Raw genomic sequence first — 19,985 nt, forward strand, 5'->3', positions numbered from 1 at the left:
CGAATGCTCACAGTTCTCTAGAATGTTTTATAAACACATTATTTTAATTTTTCCAAAGATTGTATGTGTTGGGAGTGGAACACTAGAAGACAATGCTTCTGCACCTCAGCACCTACATAAAACATCTGCCTGTAGTGTAGTGTACTTAGAAGTACTAAAATCACCAAATTCTGCTGTTTCAAAACTACTGATTTGCACTTCAATTAACTGAATCACAACTTTTTATTAGAATAAACTTTTATTTACTGCTTTCAGGATCCTTATTTTTACTTTAAAGTATGCAACACATACTGCTACATTCAAATCTATACAGATTTACTGATATATCATTCTATGTTTTACAAAACTGCATATAGATTCAGAAAATTTGTATAAGTTACCTTTATTTACATGTAATATTCTCAGCCCTAAAGACCTAGTCAAAGAATAGAACAAATGGGGATTTTAAATATCCCTTTAAGACCCATTACATTTGTTACATAATTTACATATCTTTATAGAGATGTGCTACACTTCCTTCTTGCATATTTATAAAGACTGTGATTAAACAGAAATCTGCTGGCCAAAGCTAGATACTGTCATTTCCTCAGATCATATTGGTAACAAAATGTTCAAATTAAAGTCAGATATATGAACGAATATTTTTTTTTAGAACTGGATTTGATAATCATTTTAACTAGCACTTGCTCAAACAAAGAGTGCTAACAATACAAAAAATATCCACATTTACAAAAGAAATCAAACATTTATATGAAGAGTTGATCTACAATAAATTGCACATTGTTGGTTATGACTTTGGTTATATTGTATTAACAAATTTGGTTTCTAGACTAACAGTGGAGAAATAAAAATATAAAAATGCAGCTATAGAAACTAGTATAACCTGTAAACATATTACAGGACCAAATTTTGCCTCTAGTTAATGTGCATAACTTCCACAGAGTTCACAGAAGTCTGCACACATCAGACTGCTGAATTTGGCCCAGAAAAATCCTGTAAACATGTCCTTTATTGTTACGTAGTGCAATACTGCAAGAATGGATAATAAAGGCCTCGAACTACCAGTAACGAATATGCTGTGATATCCATACAAATTTTGCTTCAAAATTGTTGCAAAAGGCTGAATTGAAATTATTATCCCTTATTAAATGTCAAATTTATCAAAAAAGTGATGAACACTCAATAAACCAATGAAGTATACAAATTCAGACAAAAAAGGATATAATTTATCATTACAATTCAGAATTACGCTGCTTGAGTCTCTTATATAAAAAGTCCTGATTTTGTTACACTGTTTTAACAAAAGTAAATCAGAAACAGAAATCTAACAAATAAAATGCATTAGCAAGCCAATGTTCTGCAAACTGATAGCTGATAATGCAAACAAATGCCTTCCAATGTTTTACCTAATATGCTGAATTGTAAGGTGCTTTGGGCAGATCTGTAGCAAACAGCCTGAAGCAGCAGATTACAATATTGCATTACATGAAGTCTTTTATTTTTTTAAAAACATTTTTAACTATTTCAGTTGTTTCTCTTAAAGTAGTAATCCAAATTTATACCCTCTGCAAAGTTTTTTCTTTTTTTTTCCCCTCTCTTAGTTTTATTTCAGTAGTTTACTGTAGAACAAACTGGCAAATATTGTAGAAGAGGCAAGTGCTTAAAGACATTTTAGTTTTTGACCTTTACTTGGTACCGGCCTATTCAATGCATATACTGTTGTTATTAGCAAAATACACAAAACTGTGGAAATGGCAAAATACATTTTCAAAAGTTAGTGAATTCTTAATACTTACTTATTTTACAAGTGATACTATGAAGATTTAATAGCCAAGTGACTAAAGAGAACAGTAGTCCCTGGAAATTTCAAATTTGTTTGTAAACCCTTAAAATTAAAATGCAGCACTGGACCAATATAGTTTATACCTGTGGCCTAATCAACCCCATCAAAACCCTGAGTATTTTCAATCGCTAAAAGAAGTTTGTCCCATAAGTCTTCAAACGATTCATATGGAGGCAAATCCAAGCGATTGAAGCTGAAAAACAGAACAGAACTCCTAAGTATTTTATCACTCTTACTTAAGCACGTAATTTACATAAATACTCACCAGGTATGAGCTCTTGGCAGTTTTTCAGGGGTACCCCACTGTTCAACTGTAAACAACTGTGGTCCATTTGAACCTGCAGGGAAAAGTATGTTAATTTTCACCCCATTATGAGATTCTTTTCTTTATCATTAGCAATTTAAGTTATGAGATATGTTGTTCTTCTTTTGTCATCCATTTCTGACATTAGTAGAAGCTGCCTACTGAATCAAATATAGTACAAGTTCACTAATGGTCAATGATTCCAAATTATTGGTATTTTCTTTCTTGCTACATCTTAATTTTAAGAGAGACTTTTGTGCCTCAAACACAGAAATCCAAGACCTAAATGCATATGTAAAATAGGTGGTACAGCAAACGTATGCAGAAGATAGTTTTAAACTGCGTAAGACTTGAATGTATACATTTAGAAATGTACACATTACTAAATATGTTATATAATCTCACAAATTATTCAATGTATATTTTTACCTAGACAGTAACAAAGTAACAGAATATTTGAAATGCAGTGACCACATATGTACTGCAGAGATGTTCATATGCACCTGAGACAGAACTTTTTGGCTAGCAGGTACCACCTGTGACTTTAGCGACTGTCCTATAGCATGCCATACCCAAGGACTTTTTAACCTCTCAGCTCTCCCCAAGTTGATCCAGAGGACATTTTGTAACCATTCTTAAGCTATTTAAAGCATTTGTATATTTCTGGAGAAGACTGTGTGCTAAAAATCACTATTTTGCCAAAGAACAGAAGGAGCCTGTCTCTGATGGTGGGCATCCTCTCGGCTAAACGCTTCTCCTCTGACCATTCGACATGGAGTCCATCAGCACGAAAAGGAAGAGCCTCAGGACAAGCAGCCGTCTGCCTCGTAAGTGCCAAATGTGAAACAGGTTTCAGTTTTAAGACAAGCAGCAGTAATGAAAACGGGTTGATCCATGAATACAGCTGAGGTACAGATACTTCTAACACCAGTTTTGTTACTGGTGCCAAGTGATGACAAGTTCTACGGTACTGCTGAGGTGTCTGCAGTGCGAATCAGGCCCGTTTCCACTGGTGCTACCAGCCACTGGAAGACTTCTCAACTGCTTGCCATGGCTCGAGTCTAACTGTGGAATTACAGTGAGAAACCGAGAAGCAATTTTTATTTCTTTTTACTGGAAGACCTATGAAAGCAGTTTTGTTCTATAATTCAGACAGCTGCCTTCTCTTTTTTCATGCCTTCTCCAGAATGTTTTCTGGTAACACAAGCTACAGTTTGCAATTCAAGAAAATCAAGCTATTGCATGGACTTTTTAGGCCTCACACAAGAGTACGTATAGTGTCAAATGCAAGTCAGCCTTGGGAATTGTTTTATTTTCCTTATTAATAAATTTTTACTAAAAATGTATTATTTTATTATAAACTTCTAAGTATTGCTACTATAGATATTAGTGTACTTTCAGTAATTATCTTATTTGCAGTTTTATGGAGATACAAGGAAAACTGAAATACTATGTATCCATTACCAAAAGAAATTATATACACAAGAATAAATAGTAATAAACACAAAGTTGTAAAAGTAGATCTGGAAGATGATGTTAGCCAAAATACAGTTTTTTTTTTTTTATACCCCAAAGTTGAAAATTAAACAAAAGGAGAAAACATTCCCACAACTATTAACATCCACAAAAAGGCAGGAAATACCTATGAGTAGAAGCTACACCCTTTACAAATCTATTGAATATGCTAGACAGAGATGAGAGGAGATACTGAGTGCTTCACCCTATAACACAAGCAGTAAGAAGGATATGTCAGTAGTTGTGGGAACATTTCCACTTCCTCTTCTTTAGGTAACATGTTTCTTCAACACAGAGGATTGATTAGAAAACACAACAAGAAAAAATGCTTGGAAAATGAAGCAAAGGGCAACTCTATGACAGTCCCTTCAACTACAATAAGATGGTAAGAAGATAAAACTTACTTTTAATAGCTAGGTGGGAATAAGTCTGAAATCTAAACTTCCAACTAATTAACTAGAGGCTGAAATAAGAAGAAAAAAGAAGCAAGAAAGCCTTATCTGTTTAGCATCCTAGTTCTCAAATTTAAATGACTTCTCTGGGCACAGACTCCCTTTTTAGAGCTAGAAATCCCTTCCTTAGCCACAAGAGGGAGATCTCCTGCTACAAAGCGAGCTCCAAGAAATTCAGCCCCAACAGGCACAGGAAGTGAAGCAGCCACAGTGGCAGAAAAAGCCACAGAACAACACGGAGCAGTGAAGAACCACCTACAGCTCTTCAAATACAAGCAGGTACCGGAAATGCAATTGTGATCATTACTGGGATTTAGTGGGGTTGGTATGCTGGCCACAGTAAAAACTGTAAGAAAAAGAAACAAAGCACCATGCAAGACAATTGCTAATCAACATTTTTATTAAAGAGTGTACAGAACTACATAAATTGGGATTCAGCCAAAACATATCCTAATCCCTCAGCAAAAGGGAGCTAAGAGCTTCAAGAGCTTTTTCCTGCATCATTCATTCCTGAATTCTATCTCTGGTAGTGTTTTTAGTCAAACAAACAAAAATCCACAGGCTGTAGACTCCTGATCAAGTTGCACTGCAGTGAGTGCAGTTTCAATAGCAGCAAGGCTTAGGTGCAACAGCAGATACATGGCTCAAGTCCACTGAAGGCACTGGCTTTCTCTTTGGAACTTACAAGTCATTGACTGATGCAACGGAAAAATAAAAGAAGTTTTTACAATGAAAACAAAGAGAGGAAGAAATGAGGACACAGTACATGGTATTTGTTCAGAATTCCAGTGTGTTATAAATAAATTACTATCTTGTTTATAAAGAAGGCAATGTTTATTCAAATATACAAGTTCGATTGTTCAGTCACTTGCACAGAATCTTTAGGACCTTTAGCCTTAATAAAGTAGTCCTGCAAAAAACACAACAGCCAATGGCACCTGCAAACAGGTTTCCCATAAGGAAATCACCTCCAAGCTTTGTGAACTGTTCCATCCGCTTGCCCAAGGTCTTAAGACAGTGGGCTTATGGGTTCTGGTGTTAAAATCTGTTCCCACTGCCATGTCCTTGTTTAAACATCTGCATTGCAAGTTCACTAGTTTCCTTTTGGCATTATTTTTAAATAGGGTGATTTCAGTGATGCAGTGTAAACTGTAGCCCTACAAACAACCATATTCGCACAACTGTGGCTTGTGAGCAGAGAAAAACAGTTAGGGAATTCATGAGAATCTTAAGTTTACTAAGCATGTCTTAATAATTACTTCTTGAATAACTAAGAATTTTTTTCAAGCTCAGATGAGATACTATACAGGGATTGCTGCATCTCTTTAGAACTTTAAATCCTAGATTCATTAGAAGTCCTATACATTTAAAAACTTCCAGAAAAAGAAATAAAATGAACTAGCTACAGAACTTTGAAAATACCTGCATGGGCTAAGAGATTCCTCTCTAACTTTGCTTCTATAACTGACAGTAAATACTAGTTATAATAATTATAACTGTTAGTATATACTAATTTTTTCAAATAAAAATTAAACATAGGCATATAATTTATCAAAGCCAAATGTCATGACATTTTCAACATCAGATTCTGTTAGTTATTCCATATATTGTGAACACAATCGTAAGTACTCACCATACAGCTCAGCAAACCCATTCATAGGTACACGTGATGTGCCAGTAACAAACTGAAGTAATCTTATTCTCTTTTCAGAGTCCATCATTAAGACTGCCTACATACGATAATAATCACAGTTAAAGATTTAGTTAAAAAACTTTAAATGAAGGTTTTAAGTTAGCAGATTTAAGCAACGCTGTTTCCATTTCTAAAACATTATCCATTTTCTTTTTTATGACACATGTAGTCTAATTCTCTGCCTATTGCTAAAAGCTATGAAGTCAATATTTTTTTTTATGGCACTGTAATAAGAAGATGGTTACTGGCTTAGCAGGCTGTTAAAATACTTCCCTTGAAGATTTGGCCCCTACTTTCTTTGAAGTTTCCTGATGTTATGAACTAGCAGCCAAATTCCTGTAATTTATTAAACAGAAGAGTTTAACACCTCTTTAGTGTAACCATGCCAAGAGCAGCTACACAGAAGTATTTTTAACCCCCGTCAGACACACAGTTTTTTGGAAAGAGTAAGTATCAGTTGTGTATTACATCCCTATCATATATCTCACCTTCAGTTTTCTAACTTTCTCAGGAGTTTTAATAGCCAAATATTTACCTAACTATCAATGAATCACATGATAAATTAGCTCAGCTGAAAAGCAGCAGCTTTTCAACACATCTTTTTAAGTAAAAGATTAGAACTTCGTGATACCTTCCAGAACCACTGTATGACTTGGTGGTTTACGTTGTAGCCATTTTTATATTTTGTATGTAGTTTCCAGTCAGCCACATCCACATCTCCCAGTCCACACATTAATAACTACATTAAAAAACAACAACAACAAAAAAGTTCAAGTCAGTACAATTAAGTTTAAACATAATTTGTTTTCTTCTCCACGATATACTTACCTCTAGTTCATTTTCATCAAAAATTTTAATCAGATCCTGTGGTATTAGTTCAAAAAAGCCCTAAAAAGTTAAAGGAAAGATCAAGCAGATATTTGAAATCAATTTAAAAAGCAATTTAAAATCAAGCAGCTATTATTTAAGCATTTTTATAACCGATAATTATATTTACATGTTTTAAGAATACATGAATATATGAAATACAGATGTTTGGGCACTAGTACTTGCTAGTTTGGCTATGTACTTCTAATTCTGACTTGATCTTGCATGTTTCTTTATTGTGCTCCACTGAATGTTGTGCACCATTTATACAAATATGGGTAAAACAACTAATTTTATTTACTCCTATTAGTTCAAATTCACTTTCATTTCTGTAGCACTGATTGAATAATTATCATTATAGCTAAAGCTGTCTGCCAAAACTAAGAAATAAGCAAACTTTACAATATAAATTAAACACCTCAGTGAAAACATATCAAGAAATGCTATAGGTTTGTTTTTTTTTTTTTTTTTTTTTTTTTTGATCTGAGACAATTCAAAGTTGATGCTGCGAACCTTGTCACTGCCCCCCCTTTTTTTTATATATATTTGTAACAAACAATCTGTGGGTCATTGGAATCTTATGTTCTAATAAACTTATCTTAAGATTACATGGAAAATATTCTTAGAATAATCCCTTTTGTATTTAAAAATATACCTCTTTAAAGGCTGCCATTTGTTTCTGTACTCTGCTCACAAATCTCCATTGAATTACAAGACTGTAACAAAAAAATTGAACATTTAAGATACAACCAATTTTTATACAAAGCAGCATCTTTCCTTTTGTTAAAACAGCAAACAACATACAGCCTCCACTGTTAGGGAGGCTATCCAGTTAGATACGTTACACAGCAACGCTACTTACTGAATATAGTCTCTCTTGTTCTTGTTGGTGACAACTATTTCTGATCCACCACTTTTCAGTTCATGCTGATGGGTCTAAATATGATGTACAGAATAGTAAGATATGTATATAACAACTCAAGTGTGAACATTAGGTAATTTAATAAACACTTGAAAATCTGCAGAATCTGAAAAGTATGAGAAACAGAACCACTTTCACAGGTCATCTGAATAAAGAATACATTTATTTTTCTTCATGTATAACTAAGGGATGCCAGACTGCAATGTGGCAACCTCTGTTATTTCTAACCAACTACAATAAATAACTCAAGTCTGCACATAAGTTTTCAGTAGTGCTGATGTCACTATCTGCACTTTCAATAACCCATTTTTTTTCCCAAATACTGTGGAAAAACATTTACAAAACTATTTCAGTAGAGATCTCCATCACAAGTGAATTGACATGCATATCTGTTACATAATGATTTATACCACTAGAACCTCAACAAACACCTGTTTTTCAGTCTAACATACATCCATATTTTCATTCTCCTCCTTGGGATCATTTTAGTTACACAAGACCACAGGAGCCTTTACTGTACTTGGATCTAGTTAGCATCTGCAATTTAGAATTTTTGTTCAAGACCTGTGGTACTTCTGCATGATTTATCTTGGGCAATTCTATATACAGCACTGAACTTTTTTATTCCATAGTTTTCTTTAAACAAAAAAACCCCTCTATTCTTCTCAGAAGAATTTATGACTCCAGCCATTTCCAAAATAGTAAATCCTTTCCATGCCAATCACACAAATCCAACCTTTTCCTAAGATTAAGCAGTAGGAACGTGGGTATCTTACTCTTCGCTGCATTCACAGCAATAGCTGCATCTCAAAGTATTATTTAAGAAAAAAAGCACATGCTGTTGTTTTAAAGCTCAGCTTATCTCCAAGTCATTTCTCATATCATGGCCAAGTTAACAAAACAATGAATGGGCACATGCCAACTAAAGTAAGAGTTCGAATGAATAAACGAATGTGACTCTGGAAGAGGTGTTCTTAGTACTACGCAGATAAAATTAGTTAATTTCCCAGGAAAAGTGTTTTGTTTCATACTTTGCATATTCTGCTTTACATAAATAGACTAACCTGCCCAAAGAGTTCTTCATCAACTATAAACCTGAGGTCCAGTTCTGTTGGATCATTTTCAAGAATCCATCTCAGAGAATTGTAATATTCACTATCCTAAAAGTGAGAATTACGAGTTTAGTCAATGAATACAAGAGACTTTTCTGAAGTAGATACAGAAGGAAAAGCAAAAAGCAAAAAATCCCAACTATTTCTAAACCTAATACAACTAAATAAAAGCTTTTGGTGTTTGCTAGGTTAACTGCAGTAGTAATTTTATTTATATTTACTTTTCAAAACCTGCAAACACATACTTTGTTCAATATTGAAGGCAGAACAATTATTTTTCAAGGATTTAAAAAACCAAGATATATTGGAAAACTTGTAGCACTGAAGTATCGACAAAAAAAGTATAAAGTTTAAAATAGAAAAAACGTGAAATAAGAAATATTCAATTCCACTTTATATAGTACAAATATTTTCCAAACATGAATTATGGATGAAATTCTCCCATTTCTTTCAATCACTTTCATCACTATCCTCGTGAGACCTGAAAACTAAACAGTAACACTGCCTTTGGATTTTTCAGTACTGTTCCTTATCCATTAAGGAATACAGAACCACATGGCCTGGTCCTTTGCTACAGAGAAAGTTTCTGTTTAAAGTATCACAGCTGTCCAGGACAACGATGGTAAGCCTTTCAAGTGTTTTGCTGCCAAGTTTTGTTTTAAAAAGAACTGTGACAGCCTAATTGCTGCTAGTGCCAAAAATGGTGCTAGGATGAATGGTTTGCAAGCGTATGAGAGGAGAATTAGACAAATCAATGTAAAATAAAGGCCTAATCAGTACCTATGTATTTATTTTCTCCAGAATAGCCATGTTTGAGCTCACAACTTCAGTTCTACAGCTTTGATGCAGATATTCCTACCACGATATAGCCTTTCAAAGCAAGATGATCATAATGCAAAGAAATTACGTCAATCTCCAAATTGGATACACACGCTAGTAATTCTGAAAAAGGCAGCTCTAATACGAATACATGAAGTGCCATCAGTTTGAGAATGATCGTATTTTAATCATTGCTGCTCCAAACTCAGAAATCAGGTTTGTTAGTTGTTAAAATGCAATCACTTACATTCCTTAGAAAAACCCACGCAGTTAAACCAAGTATTAGATATTAAGAATGGAACAAATATAAATCCTTCTTGTATCCTTTACCAAACAGATAACAGCGCAAGTTAGATTCAAGATGGTATTTATCTGAGCAATACGCTCTTCTATGAGCAGACATGTAAGGGAGACATCTCTTCTATAAGAAAAACTATTAATAATCTTTTCTAAAAATAAATATCCAATGTTCGTTAGCACAGAAGATTCTTAGCACTAAAGTGAAATGAAAAAACCTTTCGACAGTAGGCAGAGTGCTTTGTTCATTAATAACATGACATATGGATCTTATAAGGTTCTAAACTGCAATCTCAAAATAAAGACAAAGTATTTAGAATAATCCTATATTGGATACACACAGCCTGCTATTTTACAAAACTACAAAACTATTTAAAAAAGATGGCTGAAACTGAAGACCCAGCAGTTTCAGGACTAACAAACTCTCTCACACAGCAACGTTCTGGTAAGATGTCACAATATTGTCTAGTCTTGTATTTTGGACTCTTCTCTGTCCCTCATCTTATATTTATCTTCCCTCTAGTATTAGATATGACTACAAAAAGCCTTAGGACATGAAAATTAAGGTATACTATATTGAAAAATACTGAACAAAAATATCCTCTTACTCAGGAATACATAGTCTGTATTCTTACAGGACACCTTACAGAAAACAGTAATAAATCAGAGAAAGATTCAATAAATTTACACTGCCTATGACTACTCCAGTCAAGAACCATTGTCATGGAAACAAAAATTGTTATAAAAGACAATGTTTCCCCTAAAAAACTAATGGTTTACATTAATCAGTATTTACAGCCTTCTGAAGTAATATATTTTTTTTAAATAATTAAGATGCACAAAACTAACTTAGAGAAAAGGTTGAGACAGGGAAACAAAAGTTCTAAATATTTATATTTAATTCTAAAGCCTCTACTGACAGAAAATAATTCTAAGAAAACACCATACAAAGTTTATCATCAAGTTTCAACACAGCTTAACTGATTTAAGTCTAGGTCTCTGATTTTCAATGGAAGTTCAAACTCCTAAACTACTTAGACTTATTTTAAAAAAACAAAAGTGGGGGGGGGGAAAGAAAAAAAAAAAACTTATCCTAGAAGTTCCTTGAATCCTGCACTTTTAGTCTTTACAATGTCATTAAAAATACATAAAAATAACTTAACTCGAACACAAAAACCTAATATATGCAATAAAGCAGATTACATACCACTGACTCCATATCATGAAGTGTTATTGGTTTTTGGAGCATCATCTTGTAGAAAGGACGAATAAAAAAGGCTTTAAAGAATAAAAAAATTGAATAGTATGTAATTTAAAATTCAAAATATGTACAATATTAATCTAAATGTCATATTACGTAAACTAAATACTAACCATCCAGAAGTTTACCATGATAAACAGCCATTCCAGCTACACGACCTATAAACTTGAAATAAGAGAGATGATCTTCATTGCACAGTCCTGAATTTGGATTGATCTGCAGAGTATAGTTATCTCTGAAGGTGGGGTAGGGCATGGGGAGGGAAAAAAGAAAAACAAAGTTTTGTGCTATATGAACAGTCTCACATCTGAAGATATGACAGACATCACTGTGTAGATCAGGTATTACTTTTCATTAAGTTAAAAATATATATTTGGACTAATCACTAATTTAATAGTAAATAATATTCAATGTAAGCACCTATTATCTTAGCTGAAACAGTTTTGAAACACCCTAAACTACCTTCGTAAGCTACAGATATACTAAAGAGACGGTTTAACTCCTATTAATTTAATAGTAGTCACAATAGTATTCTTTGCCTCTTTCTTTTGTAAGAAGTAGATGGTTGCAACATATGCAACAGTTGCAAGTGTAGATGGATTACGTTAGACTGCTGAAAAAATATTATTGGATGTGGATTATTTTCCACATTCATCAGCCAAGGCAGGAAAAAGGTACAGAATATTTCAATTATCAACCAAAACCCCTTATGAAGTTTAGGGAAATAAATAAATAAATAATTACTTTTAAAATGTAGTTACTTTTTATGAGGAAAACAATTGACCTGCTTTTCCTAACTGTATTTGTGTTTTCTAGAACTGTATACTTACGCAGCAGAATATTCAAACAATCCATAATAAGGATTAAACATTTCTTTAGAGAGAAGGAAGAACCATTCCCTGGCCACTCCACCATAGTCTAAACCTTTTTCACCATCAAATTCAATCCAAAGTCTTGCTTTAAGGAAATCTGCTCTCTTTACAGCTATAATTCTTCTATAAGAATCTTCAAGGATTGTTGTGCGATGAATTTTCATTTCAAATCTATTTGGAATATCACTCTAAAAAAGAAATAGGAAAACACAGAACAATGGAGCAAAGTCCAGTATCTTTCAGACTTGCAAAGTATGCAAATTCTACGAACAGTCAAAAAATGACACACACAACCTGTTCTTAAATAATGTAGAAAAAAACCACAGTCTGATTAAGAAACGGCTCTATTTATACCTGATTCAACTAGTATGAAGAATTTCAGATTATTAAATTCTATTTCCTCCTAAGGATGTTGGATTAAAATCCTTGCTAAAAGTGTGTTCAGGCATGGAATCTTTTTACAGAGAAATTTCTGAAAATCTGAAAATTCACCATATTATAAGCTTAATTTAAAAAGTTTAAATGTTCATAAATAAAATTATTTTGGAACAATGTGCTGTGATTTATTTCACTTTCCAGTTCAGTTTTAACTACGTGTCCTGTTCTCTTACATAATGCATACAGGACAATCAAGTATTCCTACAATATTAAAACAAAATCAGCCTACTTAAAATTTGAAATCACAGGGACAAATGACAAGGCTTACATTTACGGTATTCATTGTACGAAAACATTTTAGTGCAAAATATCCAAAGGCTCATATTTGCTGCTGAAATTTCAAAGTAAGATGATATGCTATAAACCAGGGATAAAACTTTACTGAAGCACTAAGTCACTATCTGAGAATAATAAAGAGTACATTCTTGATATCATTTCTTTTCAGCCACCTTACTTCAGAGATTGCTTTAGGCAAAGTTGAGAAATTCAGTGAGAGTGGAAACAGAAAATAAGTTTTTCTCCTTGTTTCTATCTATAACTAGAATTGGATGATGCAATAAAACTATTTTAAACATTTCTTAAATTTTCTATTCTTTAAATTTTTTAAAGGACTAGTCACATAATGAGCAGAAATTATGAATTTATGAATGCAGAAATATTGAAGAAACCCATCCAAAGAGCACATGTTCAGATATACTTCCTTCTTATTTTGTTATTCTCCTTGAATAATCTACCCTAAATGCTCAACTAAAAAAATATGTATAAACACAAATAGAAAATAATTACTTGGGGATACAAGATTGCATTATTTGTCATTTTCCAAACTATAAAATACCATGTAATATCCTATCTCATATTTACACAGTGGCTGAAATAAATATATACAGACTTCTTAAAAAAATAATTTCAGCAAGAAATAATTATCTCTAATTGAAGAAAATTGTTTTTAGTTGCAAATCAAATTTTCAGAAAAATAAGTCTAAGCAATATTAAAATGCTAAAACCAAACTTTTTTTAGCATAAAATGCTAAAACCAAGCTAAAATACTACAAACAAACTTCGCTGATTTAAATAACATTAATTATTAAGTCTTAATTTAAAAATCAATCCACTATCCTAATTATGATATATGTATTTGTAAATATTTAAAAGTCAATGGTAATGTATGCTTTAAAAGTTACTTATGTGTTTAATTCTTAAATTGATATGATTATATTGTGTGGCTCAGCTATTTATCACTTCTCAGATTAGGAGAATGACATTTGAATAAACGGCAAGCTCGTTTAATTAGGAGCAAGTAAAGTGAGCAGAAAACATACATAATTAAGTATGTACAATTTATCCTTCAATTCAAAATGCACAGGTTTCAGACAGGGTAGATATAGTACAGGTTTGTAAAAGGTGAAGTTCGGGTCTAATCTCAAATGCTATTACATATATAAAATATCCCTAGGGATACCAAAATTTGGTGGCAGCTGTGCAAAGTTTTGTTATTATCTGGATATCCAGATGCTATTCATGATCTTTTATACTCTGTGTTATAAATATGCCAGGCATTACCACTTCAGACTTGAAGTTGCAAATGAGATTCATAAAATTACAAGATTTCAAGACTAGAACAATTACATTCATCAAGTCTGATCAAAATCATAGTACAGGTCATGATTTCTAAACTGAGCCTTTCACTTCTGTCTCAGCAGCCTAAAATCTATTCTAAGAATTTCTATTTTCATATCCTCAGTTCCAAAAACTGTTAAATGCTAGATCAGTGATTTCCAATGTTTTCTGCTGACAGTCTACTTTCAAGTTCTCAACTTCTTAAAAACAAAAAACAAAAAAAACCCCAAAAACAAACAAACAAACAAACAAAAAAACCCACTTTTTCAATTAGATTGCTTTCAGTCTCATCACTCCATAAAGTCAGAATCCCTACTGAAGGACTAAATGCTTTGTTATTCAGTCACTGCTTTTTTACATACACACACACACACACACACACATATATTTAAATCAGATAAGTCCATTTTCTACCCTTTTTAAGCAGTTTTCAGAATTCTGTTGCCTTTCACTGGAACCTAAGTTTTTGTTTGTTTAGGGCACAAAAGTTTCTTAACTTTCTGTTGGAGAACTACTGACCTGTTTCTTCAATTTCTTTCTGAAGAACTCATACTTCCGTTTATAGTCCCTGGAGTAAGGCACAGCCTTTGGAAAAAAAACAATTAAGTACTACTTGAGATACTCTACCAAAAATTATTTTTACATAAGCTGGTCTAGATTTGTGAAACATACATTTCAGTTCTGAGAAAACAGGAACATATGTTTCACTAAGTACTAGGGTATACTTTCAATTTATACATGTATAGACAATTTGAAATACCTGGAACAAAATACTGCCTTACCACACAGATTTGTGTTAATCTGCACCACAGAATTTATCCTACACTTTACTGTTTTACTGATGTGACCAACTAAAATCACTGACTGACCCAGATCAAAGTGACCAAAATGCCTTTGGTGACTTACATAATGAATACTCTTTCCTTGCTGTATCATGAGAAACCTGATGACAAACACCTCTATTTTTCCATGGACAGAGAAGGCTGTTTACATACGTAGGCTATTAATAAACACAGATATCACTTGAACACTAAAACCCATCTATAATTATAATGTGTATCGTCTTTGCAATTAGGCTTGGTAATTTTGTGCTTGAGATTAAGTATCCAGGCTAGATAATTATTTTTCATTTAGAAATTAATTTCATTCATTGTAAAGCCAATTCTCATGTTCTGCAAGCTTATTTCACAAGCTGAGCTAGGTTTATTTTGGACAATGTGTTGTTCAGGATAACAAATAAGGGAAGTTTCTTACCCGCTTTATATTGCCCACTCTTCCTCACCTATGAGGATTTTTTTTCTTGTTACAATGGAAACTGTGATTTTTCTTTCTGGCATTTAAAACTACATCCACAGAAGCCTTCTAAACTGTCTCTAAAGAGATTAAATTTTAGGGTTCAGAAACCCTAAAAGTTTCATCTCCTAGATGAAGTATCTGATAAATGATGAGACTTTGCTTGGATTCTATTAACAAAATTATTGAAAAAATGCATAAAGCTGCATAAAGAAAGCTTACTGGTCCAGTTATTGCCACATTCTGCAGTCGAGGATCTTCCCACTGTGTTTTCTTTGTATCTGAAAAGGCATCCCCTCATTAGTTCCACTAAGTTAGATAATGCTTAGTAATAAAATGATGAGTAGTCATCATGTTGTACATACTGTGGTTTATGTAGAATATTCTTCCATCTGTGTGAGTTCTCTCTTCCCATCCTGGCTATAAAAAGGAGAAAGTTTTAATACAAATTCCTAACCATACAGTTTGCATAGAACCCAAGGTGACCTGTATTTCTAGGGATATTTTCCCCATTTACTCTCAACACTGGAATTCAAAATTGGATATTGTTTGTATGAAAAGAACAGACTGCACTTTCTAATGTAGACATTTTGATAGTGCTAACTTATTTAAATTAATACATCTGCAAAACAAGTAAAATACTTTACTTACTGGTAATGGCCCTAGGTCTACTGGATCAAGGGAAGTCTTTCTCCTCAGGTGAGCAGGAATTTTCAATCTTGGATCTTCCTTTGAAAAGAAAAGCAAGCAGCACGTTATTTTTTTTAAAAAAGAAAACACTCACAAAAACTCCCGATACTTTTCCTTTTTTGAGTAATCATGTAAAGAATATGCCAAGTACCAACTAGATAATTGTTATGTATTCCCCAGCCAGGCAGACTCTCGGGGATTCTCAGTCCTCTAGTCATTTACAGCCATCCTCTAATGCTCAGAGTTATTTAAATCCTCTCACTTTATTGTAAAAACAAAAACAAACAAAATCCCCTCATATAACTTGGGTTTAGTGTAATTGAGCCAAATCTTTCCACATGGTTTCTGGCACACCGTGTGTGTATGTTTAATTAAACTGATGTCATTCCATAGTCTAGAGGAAATGAATATTTATTTTGAAACAATTTTGATGTATTTTTCTATATTTTCCTTTCACCTGACAGGAACACTGACCTGCTCTTTATATGCTGAAGTCCATTAGTACTGCCTAACGGTGTGCAGTTTCACTCAGTGGAAGCACAGTTGTACAACTCCCTCACCCATACTGTAAGCTGCACCTGGCCTGCTCTTGAAAGAGTTCACATAAAATCTGCATTGTATACTGTACTATGTGAAAAACTCTTGATAGTAGATTCTCGGCTAAAGAAAAGTTTACAAAACTGATTTCTATTAACAATGTATATCAGTTATCACAGTTCTACAGTTATGATAGAAGTGTCATTTAGATGTTTAACATCTGCAAAACAGATTCCTTTACACATTAGTGTTTTCCTACTTCCAAGCTAAATTTTCAAGTGCTAAACATAGTCTGTAAAATTCAGTGTTGTATTCATCACAGACACTTTAAATGACTTCGCATTTACTCCATCTATTCCTTAAGAGACATGACACAGCTATCTTGCACGAATCAAATAGGCTACTTGCAATACCTCGTTTGCCGACAACAAACGATAATTTACATTTGAAGACATCCCTTCTTTCTTGCTTTTTCTTAAAGAGAGAAACTAGCAATGAAATCCCAGCACTAAAGGAATCCATGGAAGCTTGCTGAAAGCAGCAAATTCTGATTTTAGAGCAACTAGAATTTCATGAGAATAATTTTCCATTACCCATGTAGTAGTTTTCGTATTGTGGTCAATAAAGAACGGTCTCCCATTAGGTGCATGTCGGACTTCCCAGCCTTTAGGGAGAAATCCTTGTTCCATTTCAGGCTGCTGCTTAGAAGACTGTTGTAATGAATCACTTGATGTTGCCTGTGGTTGCCGTCCTATAGAAATACTTTGGGCACTTGACAACTGACCTGCTTCCATAGCAATCTGCGGCAAAAGACAAAAGAAAGTCAAAATTTAGTAGAACAACATATTTTTTCCTATTAAGGTATCTACACTTTAGATTGATGACAGCAGTTTCATAAAGCAAATACCAACTGTATACAGATTCACTTAGTCTAATGTGAGCATCATTGACTAACAATCACTGATTATGCTATAGAAGTTAACAAAAATCTTTCAGGCTTCTCAAAGAGCTATCACGTTCCAAAAGGCTTTTATGATGCATTAATAGCTTTTGATGGTCAAATAAGGTTTTAAAGCATTTGTGAATGGGGGCATGTAACTACTGAAATAAAGTTAATGATATTTAGATTTTCAATTTAAAGTTGGATATTTTTAAGGTATGCTTTGGAGCAAGTCCATGACAGCAAAAGAAGCAGTGCTACAAGCCTATATTTACTATTTTTGTTTTCTATTTGAGTATGAGTTTCTGAAAGACTAGGCTTTGATTTATGCTTTGGAACTTACACAGTAGTGACACACTTTATTGAATCTGGATCTTAGCCTTCCATTTGTGCGACAGTATACAAAAATCAGGAGCCTAGAAGGAGGTGACATGTCAACTGACAAATTTTTTTTAAAGCTCCAGGATTGGATAAGTTTTAATTTGCTTAAAAAATCGAATTAGACAAGTAAGATTTATATTCCACTATATTTTACATACTCAGAGAATAGATAGAGGAGGAAAACAGCACTTACTTATTCAGAAACTGGATTATGGATTACACTGAATACTGGATAAAGTTTTTACTTTAGAGTGACTTATTAATATTACTATTCCTAACTCTAGCTGAATCCTACCAGATACTTTATGTAGTTCTTTATCAGTTTATGACTTTCAAAATTCTATTTCAAAGAGGTCTCTGAACTTTATCCTATTAGGTGGTGTACTTAAAAGGTTGTATGAATGGAAATAGTAATAGGTACAACATAAAGTACCTGTACAACTGGCTTTATCCAAGTAGTAGTTCTAGAATTGTGATCTATATAATATGACCTTCCTTTTTCATCTTGTCTTTCTTCCCAGCCTGGGGGTAATCCAGATGAAGTAGGCAGTAACTATACATTAGTGATAACAAAAGAGTAACAGTTAAGAAAACCACCAAACTAACTCAGAAAAGGCTTACCATTATCAAATTTTAACAAATCATAATCTAGATGGTTCATAATTTGTTTTATAAACTAGATAAAATTGAAGAGCAATATTTAAATCCATACTGAACAATATAAAGTGACAGGAATAAAAGATTTGTTTATTTACTTATTTATTTTTAATTCAAGCTCCTTGTCTGAAAGGATTGAAAGCATTTGTTAATATATCTGTACTAGGATTCGCTGATCCAGCCTAGAACTTCTGGCAATAAACTCTTAAATTTGCAATGTCACCACGGAAACATAATGTAAGGGTGGATGAACAGCTTTTAATTGTATAGCAAGCAGAATTTAGAAACAAAATTCACATCTTCGTGGGAAGATTACTTCTTTCAGCAGGCTATACCCATTAAGCTAATGTTAAACCAAAAACACGAAGTTGGAAGAGGTAAGCTTTACAACTGAGCTCCAATCTTGCTAGACTCATATAACTGCAATTTTGTAAGGACAGCTGCCAGAAGCAGAAAGCCAAAACTCATTTAAATGTCAGCACTTAATCTATAGTCAAAAAAAAGTTCTACATGAAGAAAATCTTTGAACTTCTGTGCTACATAAGCTTGTGTTTTTTGGAAAATGACATACCACTGGAAGTGCAGGCTGTTCTTCAATTCTGTATGTTTGCAGACTACCTCTTCTGCTGGAATGGTTCTTGAAATAGTGAAAGGGAATGTCACATTAGTTAGCATTGCAGCTTTGAGTATGGTAGCAAACACTCAGTAATGATTATCACACTTAAACACACAGTTTTCATCGTGAACAAGGTATTATACTTTGTTTTGGAATTCCACATAATATAACTTTTTGGAAAATACTGTTTTAACACATCAAGAAAAAATAAGCATTGGTTCAGAGGGTCGATTATAACTTCAAAATAGAAGCTCAAGAAAGGTCTGAAAATCCTAACAATATACATTTTGGCATTTAAGGCATTACTGTTAATAGCAACCAGTTAGATTACATCTGAACTTTTAGGACAGAGCTGATTGTCTATCTTGTCAATAGGCTAAAGCCTCTGTCAGCTAACAATTTTTTTCTGACAGCAGATTAACTTAGTAATAAGAAGATACGAGTCTGACACATCCAGTTTCTAAGAAGGGCGATTCAATTCCCAGACTTGGTGTAGGCCTCGATCTTTATGGCTAGAGCTATCTTTCAGATACCTCATCTGCTACAATTAAGCAACTGTATTTCATCTTGCTTCAGAAGTTCCAAGCTGATTTGAAGGATTTTCCCTATCTACCTACTTTTTAACATATTTCAAAGAAAGCATGATCCCATTTTTCCATTTTTTTTTGGAATGGTGAAGGGAGATAAGACTATCACTCTAGCTGCATCTTGCAAATAACTTAAGCATCTGCCTCTTTCTTTGCTTAGGCTACTCAAGCAAGCTGTCCATAGGATTCTGAAGAGCAGAGAGAGATCAAGATACGTGAAGTCTTGTTATTGTCACTTTGCTGTCTCCAGCAACATTCTTAAATGTGAACAA

At 33.4% G+C, this 19,985-nt stretch overlaps 1 protein-coding gene across 3 annotated transcripts in view; it reads right to left on the minus strand.

Moving 5' to 3' along the window:
* Positions 1 to 219: 219 nt before the first annotated feature.
* The window catches only part of NEDD4 (NEDD4 E3 ubiquitin protein ligase), a 68,877-nt gene continuing 49,111 nt past the window's right edge, over positions 220 to 19,985 (minus strand). For 2 of the 3 annotated variants that reach the window (XM_062583386.1, XM_062583384.1), the window contains 18 exons: positions 19,082 to 19,147; positions 18,287 to 18,406; positions 17,126 to 17,332; positions 15,957 to 16,034; positions 15,671 to 15,725; positions 15,528 to 15,586; positions 14,532 to 14,597; positions 11,916 to 12,145; positions 11,199 to 11,320; positions 11,032 to 11,102; positions 8,661 to 8,756; positions 7,537 to 7,610; positions 7,330 to 7,390; positions 6,636 to 6,695; positions 6,439 to 6,546; positions 5,748 to 5,844; positions 2,109 to 2,181; positions 220 to 2,036 (listed from right to left, as the gene is read on the minus strand). In XM_062583386.1, coding sequence (XP_062439370.1) covers positions 1,934 to 2,036; positions 2,109 to 2,181; positions 5,748 to 5,844; positions 6,439 to 6,546; positions 6,636 to 6,695; positions 7,330 to 7,390; positions 7,537 to 7,610; positions 8,661 to 8,756; positions 11,032 to 11,102; positions 11,199 to 11,320; positions 11,916 to 12,145; positions 14,532 to 14,597; positions 15,528 to 15,586; positions 15,671 to 15,725; positions 15,957 to 16,034; positions 17,126 to 17,332; positions 18,287 to 18,406; positions 19,082 to 19,147 — 1,746 coding nt within the window. In that variant the 3' untranslated portion in view covers positions 220 to 1,933. Of the gene's footprint in view, positions 2,037 to 2,108; positions 2,182 to 5,747; positions 5,845 to 6,438; positions 6,547 to 6,635; positions 6,696 to 7,329; positions 7,391 to 7,536; positions 7,611 to 8,660; positions 8,757 to 11,031; positions 11,103 to 11,198; positions 11,321 to 11,915; positions 12,146 to 14,531; positions 14,598 to 15,527; positions 15,587 to 15,670; positions 15,726 to 15,956; positions 16,035 to 17,125; positions 17,333 to 18,286; positions 18,407 to 19,081; positions 19,148 to 19,985 lie in introns of those variants that run through there. The other variant, XM_062583385.1, reaches the window with a different exon arrangement.

The sequence above is a fragment of the Rhea pennata genome, chromosome 10, assembly GCF_028389875.1.
Source record: "Rhea pennata isolate bPtePen1 chromosome 10, bPtePen1.pri, whole genome shotgun sequence".
Taxonomy (NCBI): Eukaryota; Metazoa; Chordata; class Aves; order Rheiformes; family Rheidae; genus Rhea; species Rhea pennata.